The 17953-nt window shown below is 38.3% G+C and overlaps 1 protein-coding gene across 3 annotated transcripts in view; it reads left to right on the top strand.

Annotated features, from left to right (window-relative positions):
- The window catches only part of WASHC5 (WASH complex subunit 5), a 73648-nt gene that overhangs the window by 21821 nt on the left and 33874 nt on the right, over positions 1-17953 (top strand). For all 3 annotated transcript variants that reach the window (XM_043976621.1, XM_043976620.1, XM_043976622.1), the window contains 6 exons: positions 583-754; positions 7751-7878; positions 12030-12159; positions 13996-14108; positions 14855-15021; positions 15113-15188. In XM_043976621.1, coding sequence (XP_043832556.1) covers positions 583-754; positions 7751-7878; positions 12030-12159; positions 13996-14108; positions 14855-15021; positions 15113-15188 — 786 coding nt within the window. The remainder of the gene's footprint in view (positions 1-582; positions 755-7750; positions 7879-12029; positions 12160-13995; positions 14109-14854; positions 15022-15112; positions 15189-17953) is intronic.

Raw genomic sequence — 17953 nt, forward strand, 5'->3', positions numbered from 1 at the left:
CTAGCATCTGTCCTGGAGATATTGAAGTTCATTACTTCACTTTCCCAGAGTATTAATTTTTCATTACCGAGAGGCCTCTCCAAATTTACATACTCAGCTTTGTAACATTTTAGATTGATTGTTTAGTGCCTGCTGTTGAAATATCATTTGACAGTCTCAACCCAACTGGAGAACATTAATAATGTTTTTAAATTTATTTTACTTCCTTCTGTGGATAAAGAAAGTAGACTAGATACCTGGCTCTTCTTTGCCTAAATTAGAGCTATTTCTGTTGTCCACTAAAATCTGACCCACTTTTATTGTGCATTGTATCCTTACTCATATAATAGTTTTTACCTTTAAGCTGACTGCTTCTGCCTCGAATTTCAAGGTAAACAGTGATGAAATAGCTGGCAGTATCCAAACTACATTCTTAATCATTTCCTCGCAAGCCCCTTAAAACACTTATAATTCCTCACATGTATATTATTTTATTTGTGCAGTTGTGGCAACTGTTTGCCACATGATTTACTGCCATGTTATGCTTTTGCAAGTTAAATGATCCTTTCTATTGAACTAATTCAATTTTTTTTACCCTCAAAGGCAAGCAGATATGCCAGTGTCAGTGAGCGGGTGCATTCCCAAGTGCAGCAGTTTTTAAAAGAAGGTTACTTAAGGGAGGAATTAGTTCTGGATAACATCCCAAGGCTGCTGAACTGCCTGAGAGATTGTAATGTGACTATCCGGTGGTTGATGCTCCATACTGCAGACTCAGGTAACATCCATAATGTGTGGTCTTTCGCATGTACTCATGTTTAAAATGACCAGAGTTCTGTTCTGCCTCATAAAGTGTAGCAGCGCAATACAGAAGATCCCTTGAATAAAAACCAGATTCCAAGGCCTAGTAGAGAGAGGCCTAGAGTCAGACCCAAAAGGCTTGAGTATGAGTCCTGGCTCTGCCACTTAGCAGCTGAACAACTTTGATCAAGGGAGCTTTCTTAAGTCTTGGGTGATCAAGAAAAGCTTTACAGAGAAGATAAAATTTTAGTTGGTTCTTCAAAAACGGTTAGCTTTTAAGTAGTCATAGAGGAGATGAGCCAGTATTCTGAGAAGGGAGATTATGTGACTAAGGGTAGAGACTTGAAAGGGATGATTGGGAAATGTTGATTGGACTAGTTTATTTGAAATGGACAAGTCATTTGGGGGATTGGCAGATTGGGGCTAGATCTTGGAGGACTTTAAATATCCAATGGAGTTTGCACTTCATCTTATAGAATGGGAGTATGGTGGAGTGCTGGATTAGATGTATGACCCTGGTCAAGTAACTTAACCTCTCTGAGCCTCAGTTTCCTTATTTGTAAAATGTGGGGTATCATAGTTGAAGTCTAATTTAGGCTGGTCTTGTGGTTTCAGTTTAGGATTAGAATGTAATGAGACCGGGGCGGCTAGGTGGCGCAGTGGATAGCGCACCGGCCCTGGAGTCAGGAGTACCTGAGTTCAAATCTTACCTCAGACACTTAACACTTACTAGCTGTGTGACCCTGGGCAAGTCACTTAACCCCAATTGCCTCACTAAAAAAAAAATGTAATGAGACCTTTGTATAGACAGTCATTGACAGAAAGACCCTATTTACAAAGGACCTTAATATAACACTCTTTCCAGTAGCAAAAAAGTATAAACTGAATGTGTGTCCATCAGTAGTGGAATGGTTGATCAGATTGTAGTATATGTATCTAATGAAATACGACCCTATAAGAATCCCACTGCCTTTTGAAGCAACCCCTGTTATCTCTGCACAAGGATAATGGGCCATCTCGAGGTGAGGGGTGCACTCTTCCAACAAAGACAAGACAACCACTTTTCTGGGATGCTCTAGCGAGTGTTCTCTCTAGGAAGGCAGATCAGGCCCCTCCCTCCTCTCTGTAATTCTCTTATATCAAGTGTACCTGGGATTTTAGAGCTAGGGCTGAAAGGGACCCTAGAGACCATCTGGTCCAACCTCCCCGTTTTCCAGAATTTGAGGTGACTTCCTTAGGGCTACCTGCTGCAAGTCACTGTCTGAGGCAGGGTGTGAACACCATTTTCCCTGACTCTGTCTAGCACTCTCTCTACTACGCCAGCCTTTACTGAAGCAATCGCCTTCTTATCCAGTTAAAAAAATAGGAACGGGGCGGCTAGGTGGCGCACTGGATAAAGCACCGGCCCTGGATTCAGGAGAACCTGAGTTCAAATCCAGCCTCAGACACTTGATACTTACAAGCTGTGTGACCCTGGGCAAGTCACTTAACCCTCACTGCCCCGCGCAAAAAACTGAAAACCAAAACCAAAAAATAGGAACATTTGCCCATATCCAGTCTTCTCCAATATTTCCAGTCATTTAATTTTTTTTCCCCTGAACACCAGGTTCCCAGCTTTTTGTCATTGTTGTTGTTGATACATTCAGTCCAGTTGGTCCATCCTGCTGAGCCTATCCCATCTCAGAAAGTTTTTGAAAATTTCTGAAGGAGATGATTCTGCAAGATTTGAATTCTCTGTAGCATCAGTCCTGGTTTTAATCAATTTTGTTGGCTCTTATGTTTGGGATTGGGTATTGGCGGAGGGGGGTTACACATGCCCCCATGAAATTCAAAAATCTTGCAGAAGATCTGTTTTCAGCCTAAAAATTTTTTCTATTTGGGGTGGAGTTGTTGTTTTTAAAATCTCAAATCCTTAGGCTTATTCACTACCCTTTGTACTTACTCTTTTCTAGGGCAGAAAATCCATTTTGTTTTTCCCAGTGGTTTGGCTTCACTTTCATCTTCTACGTCAGTGTGCCAAATAACAGTAGTACCAATGTTTAGAAGCCATGGGACTTTTGAACTTATATCCATACCAGAGATGACTTTGGCTAACCAGAGATCTATAGTTTTACCTTCATGGGACACGTATCCCATTTTTGTACCTGAGAACTGCCTAAATCTATTGTGCAAGATAAATTAATTCCCTGTTCTGTTGAGTCACAGGACCTAATGTAATTTTTGCCATGCCTTCCTGATGGCTTAGTCACCATGCTGGTGGTTGTAGACACCATTAATGCATTGTAGAAAGTTCAGATATGCTTCTCTTCCCTTCCCAGTTTCCTGTTTGTTGCCGTGTGAAACAAACACACCCTATAGTAATGTGGGTCGGCAGAAACTCACAGACAGTTTCACTCTGTACCTCAAATGTTGGAATCACCATGGGTGATATTTTAGTGGAATCACCATGGGTCCAGAGTGTTTTGGGCGGTGTCTGGGTCATGAACTGCAAAGCCAGTCTTTACACATAGATAAACTGTCAAACTCTATCCCAACTTCTAAGGCTGCTTTCTTACAAAAAGCCCATTTCTTGATTTGCAGTTGGGGAATACAGTAGTCTTTTCTGTGACTGGATGGCTTACATTCCCTCTAAACTATTTAAAGTCCCTGCTAATTCTAAGTCTTCTGATCCTCTCTGGCAGAAGCAAGACTCAAACTTCCACATCTTTTGACTCCAAGACCATATCCTTTCTAGCATACCATGCTGCCTCCTTCAAACCTCATCAATTACCCTCTCTCACACAACATGCCTTTCTCATAACCAGCTGCCATTGTCACTCTTGTGTGAACAGCCTGGACACTCAGTGGTTCACTATAATTCTCTCATTTTCTGTAACAAGAAATATTTTTTTTACTTAGTATTGTAGCATTACCCCCCTTCCATTTCTTTTCTTTTCTTTCTTTTCTTTCTTTCTTTCTTTTTTTTTTTTTTGATGAGGCAGTTGGGGTTAAGTGACTTGCCCAGGGTGTCGCACAGCTAGTAAATGTTAAGTGTCTGAGACCAGATTTGAACTCAGGTCCTCCCGACTCCAGGGCCAGTACTCTATCCACTGCACCATCTAGTTTCCCCTCCCCTTCCATTTCAAGACATTTTCTTATCATCTTTCATTTTCCACAGTTGATACTTTGACACAAATTTCGTTGTAAGTTAGTTGCTGTAAAACATCTCATGGATATGAGAGAGTGGAGGGAATAATGGTCTGGAAATCAAATGACCAGAGCTCTGGCTCTGGTTCTGCCACTAACTAGCTGTGTGGTGACAGAATTGAGTTCTGATGTTGTATGCTTAACGATAACATGTGGAGAGCATCAAAAATCAGACTTTTAGAGCTAAAAGGGACCATGGGGCTCGTCTGACCCAACCATTCATTTTAAAGATAGAGAAGTAATTTGCCCAGAGTTAAACAACCAGCCCCACAGCAGCAGATTCCTAGATCTAGGAATCAGGTCTACTGATTCTTGGCCCACTCGTTTTTATTATTTGATGTTGCCTCCCATGTAATGAGCAATTTATTTCTAAGTCATATTTTAGGGTGCTTTCCTAGAAACAATTCTTTGATTTAAAGAGTAGACTTTTTTTTCCTGCTTTAGTTTCAAAAGATGAGCCTTCACTGACTTGAGTATCCAATCCTCTTCCTGATCCTTTGCCTCACTTACTTAGAATGTAGGCTCCCTGAGGGCAAGAATTAATTATTATTTTGTCTTGTCGTGGTGCCTTATTATGCACAGTAAATGCTTGGTGAATACTTATTGGATTACTTGTAGCCCTAGGTCTTCAGATTCTTATTGCTTGGAGTCTTTGGCAGTTAAGCCTTAAAGTTCCCCTTCATTTTAGAGATGGACGGCTATATATGTATAATATATAAATGATTAGGACAATCACTGGCTTAGGGAGGAGATAACCCACCTTCATAGTGAAAGAAAGAAGGGAGAGTTGGATCTGAATTGAGATTTAAGAGAGTAAAATCTAAAGGACAGACTGAGTCAGGGTCTTGATTTATCTGTATGGTGGAAATCCTAAATAAGTTAGATAGATGAATACCTGGATGGACATGGATAGATGGATGGATGGATGGATAAAAGAAGAGAATATAGCAAGTGAATTTTTTAAGCATTTACTACATTCCAGGTACCCTACTAAGCCCTAGAGACAAAAATATGAGTAAATAAGGGAGTTCCCTACCCTAAAGTAGGTTACATTCTAATGAAAGAAAACAACATATATAGGAAAATTAGAGAGATAGTTGGGGGAGGGGGCGAGGGGAGGGAATAAAGTCTACCCATATGAGAGGAGGAGAAACTAAGTGAAAGAGAAGTGAAACATGGGTGGGGTCTTTCCTAAAATGGTGGGCCAGGGAATAGAGTCAGTGATGAGGAAAGGAATGCCCCAGGAGGTTGAGATTAGTATGAAACCAAGAGAAAGAACAGAGCTTGAGGTCAGAAATGTTGTCTAAAACGGTTCAGAAAACAGAATGCAGGCAATCTTAAAAAATTATTAATTCAGCCTGTCCTCCCTAAACCTTTGGCCTTTCATGACACCAGCATATATTCTCCATCCTCAGCCTACATTGACACTTCATTGTGGTTTAGAGTCAGATCTGATGTCCCCTTCATGATCCAGCTGCACCAATTTCACTCTGTACCTCAAATGTTGCTGTATTTTAGTGGAATCACCATGGGTCCAGAGTATTTTGGGAGGTGTCTGGGTCATGAACTGCAAAAGCCAGTCTTTTGCATCCTTCTCCCTACAGCCACTCAGCTGTGTTTGACTACAAACAACCTGATCCTAGATTGTGCTGGGTTGAGTTTGGGGTTGTTGTTTTTTTCTTTAAAGCTAAGGCTTGAAAAATTATAGTGGAATGGAGTCTGGGAGAGTGCATGTCTTCCTGCTCCCCTGGTCAGCATGAGGGGACAACAGTCTCACAATCAGTTCTTTTTAAGTACATCAAGATAGAGGCTGAAGTGACCTAGGTGTTCAAGTCATCATTTATGCTTTCTGTTTCTGGTAACCACTGGAAAGCCTTGGAGTATTTTAACAAGTCACTGAAATTTACTCCCAGGATAGTGACCTGAGCTAAATTGGTCACATTTTCCTACTGAATAAAGATCCACCATATGTCCTTCAGGAATATTAACATTATAGATCACCCAGATTTAGAGATGGAAAAGGCCTTAGATGTCATCTGTCTAATGTCCTCATTTTATAGATGAGAAAGCAGGCCTACGGATGTTAAGTAACTTGCCCCAAATCACACAGATAGTAATAGTTGAGACCTTATTTGAACTGAAATCTTTCATTCCAGATGCATTACTAGGTACCATTTCTTCCATAAAGCCACCACTGTTCCTTCCTAACTGAAAAATTCTAATAGAACTTTGTCTGGATCTCTCTTTTGTCCTGATAACATTCTAGCTTATATTATACTTATTTGTCTTTGTGACCAATAAATAGTTCAGGGTTAGGTTGTTCCAGTTGTATTCTATATCTCTCGTTTTTAATATTTTGAGTATTTTTTTGTTTTTACCAATTTTAATCTTAGTACCAATACTATGTCTTCCAGGGGATCTGAGTCTCAATGAGTACTAGAAAATAGAGTGACGGGGCAGCTAGGTGGCGCAGCGGATAGAGCACCGGCCCTGGAGTCAGGAGTACCTGAGTTCAAATCCGGCCTCAGACACAACACTTACTAGTTGTGTGACCCTGGGCAAGTCACTTAACCCCAATTGCCTCACTAAAAAAAAAAAAAAAAAACAAAGTTAAAAAAAAAAAAGAAAGAAAATAGAGTGAGAAAGGAAGAGGTTTAAGATGAGGGGAAGCTTTTTAATTATGTAGCAAATATCCCAAAGGACAGAGTGGAAGGGATAGCAGATTTAGAGTGGGTTTTAGGGGCCGGAGTTGAGGGATGAGGGAACAAACAGTAGGGCTTGGGGCAGGGAGAGGGGACGTGTTCTTCAGTTGCAGGTTCAGCATCACTGAGATGGGAAGCTACTATTTTAACCACTGAAGAATGAGTCCAGACTGATTATGAGTAGATGGGGAGAGATCTCCTGAAAAAGGCAGGTTATTAGAAGACTGAAAGTCTGTTGCCGATGTGCAGAAAAGGGCAATCAAGACAGCAAAGGCCTCAAAGATCTTACCAGATGGGGATGAGTTGAAGGAACTCAGGGTGTTTATATTTAGCCTGGCAATCATGATTTAGGAGGGACATGATAGCCAGCTGTCTTGGGGTATTTGAGGAGCTATCACTCATACAGGAGAATAGACTTGTTCTGTTTTATCCCATAGGCTAGAAATAGGAGCAATGGGTCAAAGTTGCAGAGAGGCAGATTTAAATTTAATACAAGGAAAACTTTCCTAACAATTAGAGCACTCTAGAAGTGAAATGGGCTACCTCAGGTAATTATGGCTACATTACCACTTGTTGGGGAAACTATAAAAAGAGGTGATTATTCAGACTATGTTAGGTTATTCTTTGTAACCACACTTGTGGGTGGATAGTAGGTGGTTAATGAATGCTTGTTGATTAATTGCTTGAACTAGTTTGCCTCTGATGTCCCTTTAAAGTCTGAGATTTGTGATCCTTTCATTTCATTCGTAACTTATGAATATTATTTCTAATTGTCAGGAAGAAGCATGCTCTAATTCTTCAAATCAGGAAATAATCTTTTAAATTCAAAATAATGAGAGGAAAGGATGCTTGACTTTGAGGATGTTCACTTTACCACTGTCTCCTCAGTAGGGCAGAGACAGCAAATCTTGTAGAGATTATTGGTTTGTAGGTGATTGCTGAGGCTTATTCATTCTTATTTTTAAATATTTTGTTGGTGAAGCCACCAAATAATTAAGTAGTCTCCCTGTGCTCATAAGAGCTTATGTAAATTGCATTTTGATATGCATTATGCACATTGATAACTTTTTCCCTCCCGTATATAGCCTGTGACCCAAATAACAAACGCCTTCGTCAAATAAAGGACCAAATTCTGACAGACTCAAGGTACAACCCAAAGATCCTCTTCCAGTTGCTGCTCGATACTGCCCAGTTTGAGTTCATACTTAAAGAGGTAACAAATGATTATTTTATAAAGGAAGCATTAAAGTAATGACCATCATCACCATAAGAAGAAGCATTTACATAGCACCTTAAAGTTTAGCATATGCTTTACATACACTATCTTGTTTGAACCTCACAGCAGTCCTTCAAATAGACCTAAGTGTCCCCTGCTTTACAGATGATGAAATCAAGGCTCATAAAGGTAGTGATTTATCCATGCTCATAACAGTTCCTCTTGTAATTTTCAGAAACAGGATTTGAATTCCAAGTCTTCCAGACTGCAGTCTACTACTCTCTCCACTAAACCATAAATGCTTTACTTCAAATCAAAATGCCCGAAGTCATTGACCATTGAAATTTAGAGCTGGAAGAAACCTTAGGGATTATCTGTTCTCTCTGATTTTTCAAATAAGACAACCATGGACCCAGAAAAGTGAACTTACTTACCCAAGGAAATAGAAATAGTAATTTGCATGTCTGAGACTTAAACCCACGTCTTCTGATTTTAAAAACCAGAGTCCTGCCTCATTCTGGGATCAGCAACCAGTCATTAATTAGGCGTTGATTATGTGCAAAGCACCAGCACTCCCAGACTAGCTAGGCCACTTACTAGATGGATGATCACAGAGTCTCCTCACCTGTAAAATGGGTGTGGCAGTACTTCCAGTATTGCTTTGCAGGATTCTTGTGAAGAAGATGAGTCTTTCATCCCTAGTCTCTCCTGAGCTTCATTCTAGCATTACCAATTGTCTGTTGTACATTTCAAACTGGATGTCCCATAGCATCTTAAAACGAATAGACAAAACAGAACATATTCTTTCTCATACACACACAGGGGAAAAAAGAAACAAGCAATTATTAAAAAATTACTATGTACCAGGTATTAGGCTAAGCACTGACAAATAGTATCTCATTTGATCCCTGGGGGATTATTATCCACAGTTGAGGAAACTTGGGGACGCCAAAATCACCCCTCTTCTGAAATGCCCTATTTTGGTTGAAGCTACTGACATCCTTCCAGTCACCCAAGTTATAATCTGTCTTATCCTTTACTCCTCGCTCTTGCTCTGTATTGCCATTCAGTCCCCAAGTCTTGTCAATTCAACCTCCACAGCATCGCTTGCATCTGTCTTCTCTCCACAAACATCCTTACCACCCTAGTTCAGGCCTTCCCCACTTGCTTGGACTATTATAGTAGCCTCCTAATTGGTCTCCCTGCTTCTAGTCTCACTTTTTCAGTCCATCCTCCATATATCTTACAAAGTGATATTACTAAAGCACAGGATTAACTGTGTAACTGCCTTGCTCAGTAATTGGTAGTGGCTCCCTATTACCTCTAGAATCAAACACAAATTCCTCTGCTTATCATTTAAAAACTTTTGCCACTTGGCTCCAACTTAGCTTTCCATTTTTATTGTGAGTGATTCTCTTTCACGCACTCAGGTTCAGCCCAAGTGGCCTTTTTTGCTTTCTCTGCATTCGATGTTCTGTCATCTTTCTCCGTGTTTTTGCACAGGCTGTTCTCCCCCCTCCTCATGCTGAGGGTGCAATCCATGTTCACCTCTTCCTCTTAGACCCCATTTCCTTCTCAGCTCAACCACCATTTCCTACATGATTGATGCATGAATTCAGCGAGCATTTATTAAATGCCTACTGTATTCCATACTCTGTGCTTGGCATGGAGATACAAAGGCTCTCTATTCTCAAGCAGTTTACATTCTGTTTGGAGTGGGTGGGCAGCATGTCCACATATAAGTAGGTACAAAATATACAAGGTAATGTTGGTGGGGAGGTGCCAGTAACTGGGGGAGCAACAAGAAAAGCCTCACGCAGGAGGTAGTGATTTAGCTTAATCAATAATACAGAGATAAAAATGAAGCTGTCTCTGTTCTCAAGGACTCTCCATTCCATTGGAGGAAACCACAGGAATACAGAATAAATCCAGTCATTTACTGAGGGAAGGCATTAGCAATTGGGGGAACCAGGAAAGGGATTTGTGAGGTAGAAGTAAGGATGGAGTCATTACAAGGATGAGCAGTAGCCCATGCAAAGGTATGGAAATGGGAAATGGGGTCTCATGACTGTAAGAGAGCTTGGCTGCTCTGTAGAGCACAGGATGGGAAGTAACTAATGAGGTTAGAAAGGTTGGTCTGGGTTGTGAGGTTGTTTTTTTTTTTTAAGATTATACATGTATAATCTGTTCCTATGCTACCTCTCCTATTTTCCATGGTTTTTAATGATTACTGATAGAGAGGTTCAGTAACCACACACTCCAGTTTTCATTAGTCTGAGATACAACCCATTGTGCCTGAGAACTAGAACTCTGAAAGTTTCAAGGTGCTCTCTTAACTTCTTTTCACTTTCCTGGCTTTCAACTAGATCTTGACCATCTTGGTTCTATCCCAAATATGTAATTCTTGTAAAGAAAAAAGAAGCAAAATAGTTCAGTATTTCTTCCTTCTTTCTTTCTTCTGTTATCATCCCATTCATAGCAAGTAATGGACCTTTTTCCTTTGATCTTCTACTGCCTCTATTATCAAAGGTACAGAACTTCTTAGTGTTGTCCATGGCACCCATCACCAGGCTCACCTTGTCTTGATCTTTAGTTTTTGTGATGCTCTTCGTACAAGATCATGCTACTTTTCTGTGTATAGCATCAGAGATCTGTCTTCACTTCTGTTTTCTCTATCCTGTGAACAAGTCATAACCTCTCTGTTTTCCTATGTTCATCTGTAATAGGAGAGTATTGGACTTGACAACCTACAAGGACCTATGATACCACATTTCTTTTTTAATTCTGTATTGTCCCTGTGGATCCTCATTCATCTCTTTAGAGAGTTTCCTTTTACTGGAATAATTTTCATCTGTTTGAGCAGAATTTTATTCATGACAGCATCACATCATTCTTGGACTAACATCCCCTATGGAATTTTGGGTCACAAGATCCTACTTGTTCCTTCCCTGAATTCTTTGAAATTATTAAATTCTGCTCAGTTTTTCACCTGAGTTATTTCAGATACTAGTATCCGAGTTTCATTTCATTTCTGCTTTAGCAACCAGTTCTTCCTAATTGGACAGAATAGATCCAGAATAGCACTGTCCTCTGTTGATTCCTCTACCTTTCGAAGAACTGAAGTTTGGGGTTTTTTTAAAGCTAGTCAAGAACTTACCAGTTCTTTTTTTTAGCAGAGACAGTTCCAGCAGATAGCCCTAACTATTGAAGCCTTCTTTCTTCAGTATCACTCTATTGTCATTTCCCCAGTTCATCATTTCCTTCTTCTCATCTGATGACCTATAGTCTTCTTACACTATAATATTCCTTTTTTTTCTTCTCCCTCTATTGACACTTATCCACATGTTATCTTCCATACTTTCCTATCCTGGTTTATGGATTTCCTCACCTAAGTATATTCTCTTGCTAAACAGTGCTACCCCAACACCTTTTTTTTTTTTTAGTCTAATCTGTTCCTATTGGATATGTTATAGCCTTTCATCACTGTATTCTGCCCATCAGTCAAATCTCAGGTGCATCTCTGTGATACTGATGAGGCCAAATTCACCTGCTTTCTGATTTCTAATTTATATCATTTATTGCCCTTTCTTTGCTCATCTTTGCAGTAACAGCCCACTCTTCCTTGCCCCATTTTTTTGTCATTTCCTTATTTCATCATCCTTTATTATCCTGCCTAGATCAAAAAGATTCCTTCCACAACCCCAAGCAAAACTCACTCCTACCCAGGGATCTATCTTCCTTCTTACTCCCACAGGAGTCTTCTTCAATTAAGTAGTTTTTCCTAACAAAGGAAAAAATACAATTAAGCAATTATATTGCTTAATTAGAAAGAACCTTTGAGATCCTATAATCCTACACTCACCTCCTCCACTTCAAAGAGGAGGAAACTGAGGCCCAGAGGGATCCAGTAATTTGCCCAAGGACACTTGGATAAAGAAGGCCAGATCTTGGACAGGAACCCATCTGCCCTGACTCCCAGCTGCTGAGCTGTCCACTGCACCATTCTGTCTCTGGAATAAAAGCTTAAGTAATGCTACTTTAGGGACATTTTCTCAATTAAAATATGGATTTCATTCAGGGCCTGTCAATATACTGTTTAATATTAATTTTATTGCAACCACAAATGGCTTTTCTATCATTCTTGCCAGATGTTCAAGCAGATGCTTTCAGAAAAACAAGCCAAATGGGAGCATCACAAGAAAGAAGGCTCTGAGAGGATGATGGAACTTGCCGATGTCTTTTCAGGAGTAAAGCCTCTAACAAGAGTGGAGAAAAATGGTAATTGTTCAAGAAGAAAATGTTGGTGTGTTTGATGTGTATGTAAGTATAATGTGAGTGCTAAAGAGCTGGCAAGACAGCGACCCCTTTGCTCTTCTCTTTTTCATTTCTGCTGATCAGCCCTTGGCTATGTCTTCAAATAGCAATCCCAAACCACTATTTTTCTTGATTTGTTAACCTCTTTGGTCACAGAAGAGGATTACAAGCAGTCCTTACCCTTAACCACATCACAGTTCATTTGTTTGGTACACAGTAATGGACAATTCTCAGATTCCAAATCTCCCTGCCTTTGCTTGTCCGTTGGATGACTTACCTCACCAAAAGTGAGCAGTCTGAATTTGCATGCAAAAGGGATACCAGACTCTTTTTGAAAAGAATGTTCCCAAATCTGAGCACAGAACAAAGTCAGTTGAGTAATTTTGAGGGCCTTTGCTTGCTTCAGGAAAAAAAAATTATAGTCCAGGAGTGTTGTATTTTTACATGCTTCACAGTATGAGAGCTCTTTTAGCAGTCAATGTGCACACTATATTTATGCCCATTTTATAGCACTTTCAACTTAGTTGTACTGTTTTACATAATTAGTAATTGGTAGTTCTAATAATTCGGTTTGTTGTATTGTTTCCTTTTACAGGACCTTATGGGTCATAGAATCAACCCCTAGCTTGAAAAAATACATTCTTTACAGAAACACATTTTTTAGAAAAAGTACTTACTAACATCCTACATTTTAATCCAGGAAGCAGGGGGAGAGAGAGAGAGAGAAACAGAGCCAAGCTGGTTACTCTCTCAATTCCTATTCTCTTTCTTGTATTTCCAATATTTTTCAAAGCCTACCTGTCTATAATATTTTCAGTGGTCTTTTATCTTTTTTAAAAAATTTAACCTTTGAAATATCCTTTTCCTTGCCTTAAGGAAATTTTAGTCCTTTACTGAATCTTTAAAATGGTAGCTGCTGGGGCAGCTAGGTGGCGCAGTGGATAGAGCACCGGTCCTGGAATCAGGAGTACCTGAGTTCAAATCCGGCCTCAGACACTTAACACTTACTAGCTGTGTGACCCTGGGCAAGTCACTTAACTCCAACTGCCTCACAAAAAAAGAAAAAGAAAAAAAATGGTAGCTGCTAACTCTGAAATGATTTGCCAGTGCTTTAAGCAGTATAGAATGCAAATCATAAGACTGATAATAAAATGAAGTATTACAAAGAAAGCACTTTGAAGATACACCCCAAAAAATCATGACATAAAAAGGAAGTTTTATTCAAGTGTATCCAGATTTGTCCCATCATCACTCACCTATAAAATTCGAATAAGAAAGGACCTCAGAGATCATCTAGCCCAACCTAAGTAAGCCCTTTGCATCACTCACACTGTCAGCTGATCTCATTTTCTCTCAAAATAGGTCACTGTCATTGTGCCCCAAATCTTTTGCTCTGATTGTAGCCTCCATCTAGACTGTCCCTCACCTCTTACTGCCCCATCTTTACAAAGCTAATCTAGTTTTCATAACCCAGATCAAGTTGCGTCTCTTCCGTGAAGCTGCCCACTCTGATTTTTCCCCTCCCTCTTCTCATAATACTTATTTTCTGTATGTACCACACATTTTGAAAATTATATTGTTAGGTGATTATTTTATTCCTCGAATCTTTAGTCTTTAACTTGAGTATATGCTCTTTGAGGGTAAGGACTGTACTGTATACTTATTTCATAATTCGGGTGCCTAGTTTTGGACACATAGTAAATGCTTAATCATGAACTGAATTGAGTTTAAACTGAAGTATCCTTCAGCGTGTTGCAGCTAAAGGAACTTTATATCTTCCTTTTGTTTACTCATTACCAGAAAATTTACAGGCTTGGTTCCGAGAGATCTCAAAGCAGATATTGTCTTTAAATTATGATGATTCCACTGCTGCTGGCAGAAAAACTGTGCAGTTAATACAGGCATTAGAAGAGGTAAGGAAAGTCTTTACAGGATAACTGGGCAGTTAGCATGCTTTTTATACACAGATCAGTTCTTTTCTTTTATACTGTGGGGGTCATGTTTAATATATGGAGAGTTAATTGGGTGACTCGCCGAAATATTGGGGTCCAGGTTTTTACCACAGTACATTATTATCAAACAAATTTAATAGCAGATAAGTATAAACCAAAGTTTGTCCTTCATTAACAACCCTAGAAGTCTTCAGAAATTGGGGACAGCTAGGTGGCACAGTGGATAAAGCACCAGCCCTGGATTCAGGAGGACCTGAGTTCAAATCCAGCCTCAGACACTTGACACTTATTAGCTGTGTGATCCTGGGCAAGCCACTTAACCCTCATTTCCCCACCAAAAAAAAAAAAAGAAGTCATCAGAAATTAAGAGGTTTCCATTTCTAAAATGAGAAAATTATAATTCTTGCTCCTAAAATTGAAGGTGAGGGGGAGTGTTTTATATGTTTATGTATGCTGCACAATTAGTGATCAAGAAACCATTTCTATCTGGATACCTACATCAGCACTTCTTCATCCCTTTATAACTGCTTATGTAACAGTTTCTAAAGTTATAATTTTAAATATGTCCCCAGGCAGGTCTTATTAAGAAACTGTTACCATTGTAAGGAATGGACCATATTTAAATTTATTTTCTGGGGAAATCAGCACAGAACAAGGCATTCATAATTTTAAGTAAAGTTAATATTAAATTTTTTTCCATCACTCAGGTTCAAGAATTTCACCAGCTAGAGTCCAATCTTCAAGTGTGTCAGTTTCTTGCTGACACACGGAAGTTTCTCCATCAAATGATCAGAACGATTAACATTAAAGAGGAGGTCTTGATCACTATGCAGATAATTGGTGACCTTTCCTTTGCCTGGCAGTTAATTGACAGGTAATATGAATTCTTTCTCTGTTAACAAGACTGGTGAACATCTTTTTGGCAAAGAGCCCAGGAGACATTCTCATTACTTTGTTCTTTTCAGTTTCACTCTCATCATGCAAGAAAGCATAAGGGTTAACCCTTCCATGGTCACTAAACTTCGAGCTACATTCTTAAAGGTAAGTAGGGCAACTGCTGGTAGTCTTCTTTAATTGTTATCCTCATTAATTCAATCACCCCTAGATTCTTTCCTCTTTGAAAATTCAATTATGTTGTACTTTTTTTTCAGATTCTAAACTACCAGACATAGTTTCACAAGACATAAATATTTGTTGCTAAAATTAACATATAAAAATGGGAATTCCTTAGAAAAAAATGTATATAATTCGTAATGTCTTACTATCAAGAAAACCAATTAAACTTGCTTAAAGATTTAATCAATTAAATCAATTAGCTTCAATTCACAAAATATTCTAATTTTTTTAGTCACTTTCTCTAAGTCTTTATCGGGATTCTTTGTCCTATTGTTTCCTATTCACTAAAAAAAATTTTAAAGTTTTATGAGATCCAGGAGTTTATTTATTGGCTGTCTGTACTCAGGAGTTAAATGTTAACAGAGTTAGGGTTTTTAATTGAATGCATAAATTCTGGAGGAGTTCTTTGACTTGTGAACATTAGGTTTAGCTTTAATGGTAGAACAGGTTTCTCCAAAATGGAAGGATGGTCTTTGGCGGCTTTCATGTTGGATGCCCAGTCCACCATCATTCAATACCATTTAGTCCCTCCCTGCCATAGTTCTTAGCCACTCAGATTGCTGGTGGAACATGTCCCCTGTCATCTGCTCTATTAGGGATATTCAAAGAGATATTCCCTGCTTACCTACTTCCACTCTTGAATCATGGAACCATAGAATTAGGAATTGAAAGGCTAACATCAGAGGTCATCTAGTCCAACTCAGATCTAAACACAAATCCTCTCCAACAACATCTATAATGTTGCCATGGATGGGGAGCTTTATGCTACAATTGCAGATGAAATCGTATCCTTCATAATACTTAATAAGAATGCTTTTTTCTCATTCACTTTATTTTTTATTAAAGACTGATCTTTTTCTAATGAATATTATGCATTTACAGAGGATGTTCCTACAGGGCCAGAAAAATTAAATCATAATATTCTACAGTATTCTTATTAATTCACATTTAAACGGAGCATAATAAAACTACTCCTATACCAACTTTGACACTTGGAAGACTTTTGATGTTGTATAGGCATGTAGTCTTGCATTTGTTGATTGGTTACATGTTTGTTTTTTTATTTTCTTTATGCATAATCAGGTCCTATTACTCTTTCAGTTCTTTTTTATTCTTTAGAGAGTAGAAGGTGAAGTCAATACTTAAGAAAATGGTTCAATGGTTCAGGCTGGTTCAATATTAGGAGAACTATCAGCATAATTGACCATATCAATAACAAAGCCAACAGAAATCATACGGTTATCTCAATAGATGCATCAAAAAGCCTTTGACGAAATACATCGCCCATTCCTATTAAAAACACTAGAGAGCATAGGAATAAATGAAGCTTACCTTAAAATTATTAGGTACTACTTATCTAAAACCATCAGCAAACAGTATCTGTAATGGGGATAAGCTAGAAGCCTTCCCAGTACAGTCAGGGATGAAGCAATGATGCCCATTATCACCTCTATTATTTAATATTGTACTAGAAATGTTAGCTATAGCAATAAGAAGAAAAAGAAATTAAAGGAATTAGAATAGGCAATGAGGAAACAAAGCTATCACTCTTTGCAGACAATATGATGTTATACTTAGAAAATTCTAGATAATCAACTAAAAAACTACTTGAAATTATTATTAACAACCTTAGCAAAGTTGGAGGATACAAAATAAACCCACATAAATCATCAGCATTTTTATATATTACCAACAAAATCCAGCAACAACAGATAAAATTAGAAAATCCATTTAAAATAATTGTAGACAATATAAAATACTTGGGAGTCTACCTGCCAAGACAAACCCAGGAACCATAAGAATACAACTATAATACACTGTTCACACAAATAAAGTTGGATCTAAACAATTGGAAAAATAGTAATTGCTCATGGATAGCTTGAACCAATATAATAAAATTGACAATCCTACCTAAATTGATCTGCTAATTTAGTGCCATACCAATCAGACTATCAAAAATATTTTATAGATCTAGAAAAAATAATAGCAAAATTCATCTGAAAGAAAAAAGCTCAAGGATATCAAGGGAATCAATGAAAAAAATACGAAAGAAGGTGGTCTAGCAGTACCAGATTTCAAACTGTATTATAAAGCAGTAACTATTGAAACAACCTGGTACTGGCTAAGAAATAGAGTAGCGAATCAGTGGAATAGAATAGGTATGTATTATACTATAGCATATGACTATAGTAATCTACTATATGATAAACCCAAAGTTCTAAGCTTTTGAAACAAAAACTCATTATTTGACAAAAACTTCTGGGAAAACTGGAAAACAGCATTTCAAAAACTAAATATAGAACAACATCTCACACCATATATCAAAATAAGCTCAAAATGGATTCATGATTTACACACAAAGGGTGATAACCATAAACAAATTAAGAGAACATGGAATAGTTTATCTGTCAGATTTATGGACAGGGGAAGAATTTAGAACCAAAGAAGATATAGAGAGCATTACCAAATGTAAAATAATTATGATTATATAAAATAAAAAGATCTTTTGCACAAACAAAACCAATGCAACCAAAATTATAAGGAAAGCAGAAAACTGGGAAAGAATTGTTGTAACAGGTATCTCTGATAAAGGCCTCATTTCTCAAATATATTAGAGAATTAAGTCAAATTTATAAGAATAATAGTAATTCTCCAATTGAGAAATGGTCATAGGATATGAAGACAGTTTT

Source organism: Dromiciops gliroides, chromosome 1, assembly GCF_019393635.1.
Source record: "Dromiciops gliroides isolate mDroGli1 chromosome 1, mDroGli1.pri, whole genome shotgun sequence".
NCBI lineage: Eukaryota > Metazoa > Chordata > Mammalia > Microbiotheria > Microbiotheriidae > Dromiciops > Dromiciops gliroides.